This window comes from Trematomus bernacchii, unplaced genomic scaffold (assembly GCF_902827165.1).
Source record: "Trematomus bernacchii unplaced genomic scaffold, fTreBer1.1, whole genome shotgun sequence".
NCBI classification, from domain to species: Eukaryota; Metazoa; Chordata; class Actinopteri; order Perciformes; family Nototheniidae; genus Trematomus; species Trematomus bernacchii.
In genome coordinates this window covers 12,324,982-12,336,217 of record NW_022987714.1, presented here as the reverse complement: position 1 = coordinate 12,336,217, position 11,236 = coordinate 12,324,982, and the positions used below count along the sequence as shown (strand labels likewise).

The following is an 11,236-nucleotide window of genomic DNA, read 5'->3' as shown; positions in this document are numbered from 1 at the left end:
TGCAGAGCGGTACCACTTGCTCTTGGGAACTAACATTCATACACATTCATACACCATTGGCCATGGCATCAGGAGCAACTCAGGGTTAAGTTTCTTGCCTAAAGATAGCCTACATCAACATGTTGACTGCACGGGCTGGGATCGAACCCACAACCTTCTGGTGAAAGACGACCGCCGTCCCTCGCAGCCATCATGCTTAATTTAATTGCATTCTTGTAAAAATGTTGTTTTGTTTTTTTATTCACTGCTATATTCATAGTATGAGTGTGACTTTTTTAATTTTCTAACAGATGCAAGTTAGAATGTCCAATACTACATATGCTATATAAAAACCACTTTGTGTAAGTTATAATTGTAATAAATACTAAAAAATAAGCACCTTGTTAGAGTAATGAAAATGAAGGCATATGTGTTACTTAAACCTGCAAAAGATGAAAAATAACACCCAAACATTTGAAATGTGGCAGAAACCAATCATCATGGACGTCCCAGTGAAGGCTCAGAGGGAGAGGGTAGATGTGGCCTCAGCAGCAGCTCCTGATGGTGGCTACGCCTGGTTCATCCTGCTCTCCAGTTTCCTTGCATTCGGCCTGACCTTCGGTGTCATTAAGGCCTTTGGTGTATTTTACGTTGAGATACATACTTTGAAACCACAGCAACAGCAACATCTTGGATTACCTCTATTGCCGTAGGCACCTTTCACATTGTGGGTAATTATCCAAAACTCTTGTTCATATACATTTGAAATCTATATGCTTGTAAAAAAAATGATATACACTGAAGGTCATCAGTAACTTCTTTTAGCGCTCCTTAATTTTCAAAATATTCCATAAACTTCGCTACAGCCATCGCTCTGTATAGTCATAGCGGGAGGACTGATATCCAGCGTAGGAGTCGTGTTTTGGGCTTTTTCGCGCAACCTGATTGAACTCTACCTAACTGTCGGGTTTCTAAATGGTAAGTAGTTGGAATCAAACACACACATACAATTCAAACTCAAAAACATATGCACACATCCTGAGATTCACTGGTCTCTTTTGCCACAGGTTTAGGTTATGCATTGACATGGATCAATCACCTTTCTGGGTTTGTACTTTGAGAAGAGGCGTCCGATGGCTAACGCCTTGGCCTGTGCTAGAGAGTGCATCCTTACCTTTATCCTGACACCCCTATTCCAGCTGTTGATTGACAGCTACTCCTGGAGGGGTGCTTTGCTAATCTTAGGGGGTATTCAGTTTAACCTCTGTGTTTGCGGGATGCTGCTGAGACCCCTAAAAGCCAGAGACCTGACCTGTGAGGTCAAAGCCAATGAGGAAGGCTTGTCTTTGGAATTGCTACCAAAAAATGAATTGGAGGAAAGATGACCAAGATGCCTAGAGGCGAAGGATCTGCGAATACCCGGGGGATCTGATCATGTTACTGAGAGGGCATGTCTTGAGGACCCTGATGAGATACCACATTTAACCATGACGCCACAAGATTCTAACAATAAGAATACGATGACTGGACTAAGCACCAAAATCCTTCGTTATGTAGATATACCCTCATAACCAATGCTCGATTCATGGTCTACTCAGGGTTTGGGTTGTTTTGCTGCGCTGGGTTTCTTTGCCCAAGCTCTGTTCCTTGTTCCATATGCTCGTGGTAAGGGGATTGAGGAGTACCAGGCTGCTGCACTGGTGTCCATCTCAGCAGCGTTGGATCTGTTTGGAAGGTTGTTCTTTGGCTGGCTGGCCAACTTGAGACTGGTGGAGATGGTACTCTCAATTTAGTCGTTAAACCACGTTTGAAAATCTGAAAATCTGAAAGCAATGATTTGGCCAAGCTATATTAAGTACAACATAGATATATATCCACCGTCAGGCCTACTAATAATCATTATATTATATATATTATTATTATGTTGTTTTTTTCTGTACAAAACTATAGGATGTTGTTTGGTACAAGAGTTCAGAATTTTTACGTCATGATATAGATTTTTGGCATCCTTCTGATCGGTTAATTTCAACTAAATGCAGCAAAATATGTTCATATTGTAGTGAACCAGATAAAAGTAGCCCTACAAAGAACCAAATAAGCACAAATCATCATGAATCAACACAAAATGATCCTGCGGACAAAATTGCAGGTGTATCGCTAGGTGAAAGTGTGTTAGCGTTTCGTGTGAATGCTGCTTCCCAGTTATGACAACACTCCTGAACTCCATGTCTCAGAAAAATAGTCCGACACATATGCAGTAGGCATTTACCTTTGAGCTGAAGCAAGCCAGGCAAGCTGTTTCCCCCTGCTTTCAGTCTTTTTGCTAAGCGAAGCTAACTAGCTGCTTAGGCTAGGCTATCAATCTTCGCATCGCAAACTTATAACGAAAGAAATTAAGCACTGTCCAAAACTATTCCTGTAAAGAAATCATGTACTGCCTACATAAATAATGAATATGGATGTGGAAGCCACTGTATGCACAAAACAGTTGATGTATATGTGTGTCTCCCACCAGGTGCAGCAGCTGATAGCTTCAGTGATTCTGCTGGGTACTGTGTTGCTTCTCTGCCCGCTGGCCTCCTCATTCTCAGAGCTGGCAGCTTTCAGCGCAGCGTACTGCCTGGTGTACGGGGCCACGGTCGCCATCCAGATCACCGTGCTCTGTGAGGTGGTGGGCGTCAACAGGCTCAGAAGCGCCCTGGGGTTCTTTATGCTCATACGCAGTAGGCATGCTTGGACCACCCATTGCTGGTGAGTGAAAATTATGCTTTCATAGTTAACTGCAAGTACACAGTGTGCATACTGTGCATGTCAAAGAGAAATGGGTTTCAGCTTTAAGTTGTTGCTGTAAAATTCCCTGTGATCTGTTCCAACAGGGTAGCTGGCTGCAAGCTAGACATATTACCAAAAGCTACCAGTACTGGAAGAACTATTCAAATCCTTAGGCGCTTTCACACCAAGTACTTTTCCCAGGAATAGTTCCCAGAACTTAGTTCCCCGGAAATCTTTAGTTCCGGAACTATCTAGTACAGGGGTTTTCAAAGTGTGGGAAGGTGAGCCTCCCCTCAGAGAATATAAGAACAGCCGCGCCCCCCCTCCCAATTATTATTGCTATTATTATTATTATTATTATTATTGTTGTTGCTATAATGCAGGGGTATTATTATCCAGTGGAATGCCCTTACCTACTGGCCTAGTTAAATCAAAGTGGTTACTTATTTTTGTCTGGGCAGTGTAGTTTTACACACCATTGTAGTGCCGAGAGAAGGGAGACAGAGGCGGTGCATCGGAGCTGCAAATCTCTCTTTATTGGGGAGCAGAAATCGACGTGCTGTCGGGTTGCAGGAAAGAGGAGAAGAGAAAGTGAAAGAGGAGGACACACAGGGTGTTTCTCAATCGCGAGTAAAGCTGCTTCAGAGCCACTATTTCAAGCATACTACGTCATCGGGTGCCGCCGAAGTACTGTTCCAATCTCCAGTATACTTGGAAATCTACCGAGCCCGGCGTACTCCGTTTGGAGAAATATCGAGTCTGCACATGAGTAGACTTCGCGGTCTTAAAATCCCCACAATAGCCGCGTTCACACCGGAGTACTTTCACCGTACTTTTCGCGTTTTAGTTCCGTGAGTACCCCTTATGTCGCGTTCACACCAAAAATCGTACTTAATCTCGGGTACTTTTACCCCCATTTTTAGAGCCAGCTCAGAGAGCGTACTTTTCTGTGGGTGAAAAGTGCTCCAAAAGTTCCCCAGTGCTGATTGGCTGGGCGAATTGCAAACCACGCCCGTACAACTCTGAAAATGTTGTGTGGAGACGCCATTGTTTTTCCTCGCTACAAAAACACAACGCTCCGTGCGTTGTGTTTGTTTTTGAAAGCAGTTATGGCAAGCATCAAGAAATGATGAGGAGGTGTCGGCGCTTCTGGAGATCTACGCCGAGGAGGCGACCCAGGGAATGCTACTGAAGCCGGTTCGGTAGCTTTCACTCGACCTGGGAATTGTGCACAGCCGGCTAAATATAAAGAAACTCAGGACTACAAACGGCGGATTCAGTGGCCAACGATGACTACCACGATGAAGGTAAAATCAACTACATGCACTGGGGTTTTAATCTGCACAATAATGGTCTCAGATGTACTTTTATTTGCTCAGTAGATCAAGCTAGCCATGCTAGCCATAATAGGCTAACACCGGCCCCGGCTAGCTACATCTAGCTAGCTAGATATTCTCCGCTGTATGAAAACGTTTTGACTTGTGAATAACTGTGCAGTGTTTCTGTAATTTGCTTCACTAACTCATGGCACTAATCGTCTGTTTCAGGCGAGGATGGACAACTCTCGGGATTGGAAACAAGTGAGCTTTGCATTCTAGATCACAGCGCTTTGTCGTCCTCCTTACCAGCAACCAAACGCAAAGGTACACACACTGTAATTTTGTCTTGAAAGAACGTTACGCATCGAACTGATGTTCACAATCATGTTTATTTCATAATATTCATCATATTTTATGTTTAACTTGCCTCAACAACATTAAACAAAGTTCAAGCATACATGAAGCACTCTTCAAAAAGGAACAATCCTCCGTGTTTGAACCTCTTGAATCGCTGCATAGCCGATTTATTTGGACTGGATTATCCCAGAGAGGCCAAACATTCTTTATAACACAGTTTCAGATTTGTGAAACCTTAATTCTATTTGTGAAAATAAAAAAAAGGGAGATTTCAGTGCTTTTTTTACATGTAGACCACATTAGACCAGGTCCTGATCTAAAACCACTATACCTACACTCATCAAATCTGGACTGGATTATCCCAGAGAGTCAAAAGATTCTTTATAACACAGTTTCAGATTTGTGAAACCTTAATTCTATTTGTGAAAATACAAAAAACACATTCCTAGTATGTTGTAAAACTACATGGCGACTAAACTTGTATATTGTATATTGCTTATTTTCCCCTCTTAGGAAAGCGGACACGGGATGCGAATTTCTTTGACACCGCCCAGGCGTTGGAGGACCGGCGTGCCGTGGTGAATGAGTCGCTGCGTGGAGATCAGATGGTGCTGTTCACCAAGGCCCAGGAAACGGAGGACAAGATGCTCACCTCGATGGAGCGCCAGGCAGCAGATGGAGCGCCAGCAGCACCAGGATGAAGTGTGGGCGCTGCGCCATGAGGAAGCGTCGGCGCAGCGGCAGGATGAGCGACAAACTGCATTTAATAACAGTTTATTTGGTATATTTTTTGTAAATACTGACACACGACACACAACGTTGCACTAAGGTGTGCATGCTGCTGGGAATATCCCTACACCTGGGACAGTTTATTTTATATTGTTATTACTGTTATGACTTTATTTTATATATAATGTTTACTGACATGTACAACTGACACTTTATTTACATTTAAAATTGTTCTATTTAATGTTATGTCTTGAGAGTGCAATAAAGAAAACCGACATGGCGATTAAGCTTATTTCTCCTGACACTTTATCTTTTGTGACCTGTGTAGCATCCTATACATCACATGTAAGTGATTATTCTGATACCATCATGTTTCATCGGTTATAAACTGGCAAAGCTTTATTTGTCATTTATTTATCATCAATGTTGCAACCTTGTGGGGGAATGGCAGGGGCACATACACAAATATGACAATTTATATAATTTTAAATATTATTTGACCTAAACTTTTAATTCCCCCCATTTCACACAACACAACATGGAGTCCACTATGGGCCAAAACTAACATGTATGTTTGCATAGTGTTTATGGCAGACGGATGCAGTGGGTCTCAGGAAGATATATAATAAAGGTGGGTTTGCTGCTGAGACTCCCTACAGCTGGGAGTTTATTTTATATTGTTATTAGTTATTATATAGTACAACTGACACTTTATTTTATATTGACAATGTTTACTGACATGTACAACTGACACTTTAGTTACATTTAAAATATTTCTATTTAATGTTATGTCTTGAGAGTGCAATAAAGAAAACCGACATGGCGATTAAACAGATCCTGTATCAGTTTTTCTTCTTCTCTTGTTTTGTAGCGGGTTGCAAACAACTTTAAGGTGCTTACCGCCACCTACTGTACTTGTAATCTTCCCTCAGGGAAAAGTACTCCGGTGTGAACGCGATCTGTACTAAGTACCCTGGGGTTAAAAGCGCCAGGGCTCTTAGTGCCGGAACTAAGTACAGGAAAGTACTTGGTGTGAACGCGGCTATTGCTTTGCGCACGGACCAATTTCCCAAAATCTGTGGCGGAAGATGTAAGGCGGGGCCTCTCATATGACGCACACCTGCACACTTGCTAGCGTGTTCCACACTTCGTTTTCCGAATGCCAGGAAGTATTCTTGACTCGCTTCTGAAGCAAGATGCTCGGCAGACATGTGCTACCAAGCAAGTGTACTCGCGATTGAGAAACACCCACAGTAGGTACCCCGGAGGTACCGTCAACATATATGTCCGGGCGGAAACAATACCCCCAACCTGTAGTTCCCGGATAGAATTATGTAACCCCAGTGTATGAATCAGTGATCACTACACCATCTTATTTGACTTTCTCAGGGCAGACCCCCACAAAGAAAAAAATATATGTACACACGTAAGGTCATCATCTTAACAGTTTTTAATGCTCGAGTCATCCGTGAGCAGAGCATCAAGTTGGCATGCCTATTACAGCTGAATGCGGCGATTACCATCTTGTTCAGCAAAACGCCTCACAAACGTATTAACATCCAAAGCTTTAGTGCGTTTTGATTCAATGCTGAGCACAGCCAAACTTGACAGTCTCTTCTCTGTCATTGTAGACCGCAAATACCTTATTCCTTCCGTGTACTTGGGTCCGAATGCTTCTCGTTTTCTGCCGCCCGTTCAAATGAAATCGCCGCCAATCACATTTCCTCGCTCGCGCCAGGGTTACAAGGCTCGCGTCTTGTGCTGCATTCACTTGCACTCGGACATCAGGGATTTTCTCTGATAAATGTCCGATGAGCCACAACTTTTATTTCAAAACAAAGCTGCCAACTGGGGTGGCCAGACGCTGTCTCCTCTCTCACTTTAGGTAACTTCACTAAAAATCGATCCATGTTGCCGCTCGCATAAAGTTAGCTGAAGTTAACGAGCTAGATTTCATTGTTTCTCTTTATTTTTTTCTCACGCTGCGCCTCCCCTGAAGCTCTCTGGCGCCCCCCAGGGGAGGCGCGCCTCACACTTTGAAAACCGCTGATCTAGTAGATCGCGTTCACACCGGAATGAGTTCCTGGGGGAGGATTACGCGAAATGAAGCCGCTGACGTCACTTCTTCTTCTTCTGCTTTGGGTTTACTGGCAGGCCGCAAACAACTTCACGGCGTATACTGCCACCCGAAGTCCCCGGCCGGAAGTCCCCGGAGTTGGGGACTGGCTTCAGTAGAAGCTGCTGGGAGTCTTCCCAGCAGCTTCTACTGAAGCCTTCCGAGTAAATCGCCAGAAGCGCCGACACCTCCTCATCACTCCACCGCTCCCATGTTTTCTTTTGTGTTGCCATAAGTTAGTCTCTCTCCATTGGTGCGCTGGGCTAATGCTAATAATGCTAATGCGAGCAAATAAAATGGCGGCTTCACAAAACTCTTTTGAGTTTTACGGGGCGTGGTTTGCAATTCGCCCAGCCAATCAGAAATTGGAACCTTTTCCTCCCCAGGAAAGTCCCTGCTCTCTAGCAGGGACTGAAAAGGGGTGAAAAGGTTCGCGAAAAAAAGTTCTAGTTCCAGATCTTTTTGGTGTGAACGCAAAATCCCAGGAACTTTTGGAACTATTCCTGGGAAAAGTACTCCGTTGTGAAAGCGCCTATATGCTTAATTTAAGATTTCTTGGCATATCTACTCTAAAGCTGTGCATCTGACAATAAAGTGCTTTGAACCTTTGAACCAATACATGCATGTCAAAGTACTCCACAACAAGTAAAAGTCCTACATTCAAATGTGCAAAAATATCAGCAAAATGTATCAAAATGACTTATTCCACAGAAAAATGGACTCCAAATGTTATATGTTATTATATAAATGACATTTTAATATTGTTAAAGGGGCCTTATAATGCTTTTTCGGGTATTTCCTTTCTCGTAGTGTGTTTTTAAAGGTTTCTATGCATGTTAATGGTCTGCAAAAGTCTGCAAAGGCTCTGATTTCAGACAGAGGGTGAAAAGACATGCTGCCCCACAGGCAGTATGAGAAAAATAAAGACCTTATTGAACATTGAAGAGTGTAAACATGTCACAGTAAGGGCACAAAATATAAATATGAAGCCTGAAAGTTTAGCATAATAGGGCCCCTTTAATCAAGTTACATTTTACTACATTCTTTTTTAGCTTTTCGTAATAATCGGGTAGTTTCTTTACATTTTTGTATCTCAAACTGTTCTGTGGTTTAGATATGACATTTGTTTATTACATGTTTTTTATGCAAAACCTTGATCTGCAAAACGAGCAAAGCTTCAAAAATAAATGTGGTGGTAGATGTAGTACGCCGTTTCCTTTTTAAAGTTGGTGTAGTTGAAGTAAAATGTAGCTTTTAATGTACTGTAGGCCTACAGAAATTATACAGCACAGTACTTGAGTTAATGACCTTAGTTACTTTCCTCAGCACAAAGCCACACCGAGAATAATAGAAAAGGATATTACATCATTTTTTGAATGTTAACCTTTCTGTTAGCTCAGGAAAAAACTCCAATCATTTACTCAAGGTTACATTGCCCGTCATTTCCCCGTGCCTATTCATCCAACACATTAAATGTCACACAATGGATGTGCTTAGACATTGTTCTGCATTGTAACCACAGCCCACTGAGCCAATTCAACAAAAATGAGATTTTTATACGTTCATGACATGCAGCACCACCCTTCAATTAATCAGGAATGTTGTCATCCGGTCAATCCCACAGGACCTGAGGTTTTTATTCTGAGAGCAACTTTGCAAAAATTATAATATCATGATACTTTATGGTTGTGTTAATTTCATGGATGATTGATTCTCAAAGATTCTTTTTTTCCCTTCTAAATTAAGTTTCTTTCCCACTGACTTTCCAATATGTTACTGGTGACAGATTCATACACTTGAAAAGAACTGTACCGGAAACAATGTAGTATTTACAAGGAGTAGATAAAACAGACATCGTGTAAATGACAAATAAGATAGTTTTTTCTCAGATTTGCTCCAAACTGTGACCAAAGCAATAAATAATGCTTGGGGACAAGTTGAAAACACAACAGTCACATAGTATAGGTTGATACAGTGACAAAGAGCAATATTGGCATAAATGTAACACTTGACAAATGCAAGTCCAACATTGACTCTCCTTTTAGCTCTGTTTTATTTTCCACCAACAAACCAAAAAGTGTAATGCTCCCCCACCACAGCTTTTTCTCTCCCAAAATAAGAATCTAGTGTATAGGTTCCTGTAATATTTCCTGTCCCACCATCCGTAAAAAAATAGCTACCTTTAATACATCTATTCCACTGTGAGAAACAAACAAATCAACTGAAATGCCCTTGGTATATCCAGCAGTTTAGTTTTCCAGTTCTCTATTTGTGAAAACTGCAGCCCACCACCCACAGTGCTGTCCTACAAACCAGTGAGCATTTGATCCCTGTTACTAGGGTTAAGACCCATTTTCACACATAACTTCAAACAATAGCAGTAAATACAGCCTGAAAAACACACAGCATGACTTTGGCACCCAGGCTCAGCAACCCCTGCCAGAAAGTGTCCCGTCTGTGAGCACAGCCAGCAGTAAATCAGCCGGGCAACGGAGTGGAAAAGAAACACAGTCACATTATTGTAGTCCGGATTCATTTGATGGTATTTATGGATTGTTTAGAAGGTTGTAAGTTAGGCAAAATCAAAGTCATTTATGATAAACGACTGCCATTATTTTGCTTAAGTAGGTATAAAACTTGATCTTCCTCATTTGCCCGGTATATATTCTTAGTTTTACTATGTCTACTTTCCCCGGATTTCTTCATAAGAAATATGCTAGAAAGCACAATCAATTCCTCTTATTTCTATGCTCTGTGCTACACTCCCAATTTTCCTTTTAATAACCCCACAACTGCTGAACAAATTCCTTCACCGTTCCAATTTGGATTTAAGCAACACCACTACTGTGATTGTTAAATGTAAGGTCACGCTTAGGCTAAAACTGAAGGAAAAGCTCAGTAAAGAGGTTGTAGTGTTCTATTTATAACTTACATGGTCCCCCTGACACAGAGACAGTTTCATACTTATTTGCTGTACCGTTCTGTACTTTGAGCACTTTGAAGACCGGAGAGTTGATGTTGAGGATTCATCAAAGCGTTCTAATTATGTTTCCATCACGGGATGAAGGCACTAGCACCACTGCCTTAGGATAAAATGAATCTTCGTGCAAGGCTCCCTGCCTTATCTCTGCCTCAGTCTTTTGCCTCATTCAAAACTATTTGTGCATAGGTTCACAGTGGACATATTTCAAAGCTTTTTTGAAACCATGTCAGTTGTAGTACTGTGCCTTGAAAACCAAGTAGTTTATTCCAAACTGGTTGTCTACAATTCCATTTGAATATTACAGTAGCTTTCCATCTTTGTCTTTTTGAAAAATGACAACATAAATTAAAAGGGATGAGAAGATGCACCATACCATCACGAATTACTGTTAAATATTTAAATTTTCCAAAAACAACAAACAAAAACTAATATAAGATGTGAAAGGATTTATTCTCCACTTGTTGAAAGTAAAAGCAAACTGAACAATACATGTGTGAATGCATGTGTGTGAAAATATATGCTGTGATCTGGCCACCATACAGTAGGTGCATTTTAGTCGGGGAATTCATGTTAATACTAGACTAAAATGTTATGATTGATAAATATGGCTGTGTCAAATCACTCACACACACTTTTTTCCTTTAGGATTCTTCATAGACAAGTCGAGTGACTACGGAACGGCTTTCAAAGTGGGACAAAGTGTCAAAACTCAAGCCATAGAGCTGGACATAACATGAATGAAAGAAAAACCTGTTTGTGTTGCTGATAGGGGTAAGTTTGATAAGAGATCGTTATTAACAAACGCAGACAGAGGCTCTCGTGTTTGGGAGTGTTCACAAATTATTAGAGAAGGCACAACTTTTGTTATTGTATTTTAAGTGTTCAGTGCAGGGGCGATTAGAAAAAACTTTTATAACAAACTGCAACCAAAAAAATTAAAAGCTATCTTTATTTTATGCATACGTTTTTTGCCAAAAGATG

The 11,236-nt window shown here is 41.4% G+C and overlaps 1 protein-coding gene across 1 annotated transcript; it reads left to right on the top strand.

The window, feature by feature from the left end:
* Window positions 1-458: 458 nt before the first annotated feature.
* On the top strand, window positions 459-10,992 carry si:dkey-246g23.4 (uncharacterized protein LOC559426 homolog). The gene is given in 11 exon segments (XM_034141553.1): window positions 459-639; window positions 642-706; window positions 805-858; window positions 861-957; window positions 1,047-1,068; window positions 1,070-1,533; window positions 1,536-1,588; window positions 1,590-1,757; window positions 2,495-2,703; window positions 2,705-2,730; window positions 10,901-10,992. Coding segments are annotated over 11 exon segments (1,431 nt in total).
* Window positions 10,993-11,236: the final 244 nt, after the last annotated feature.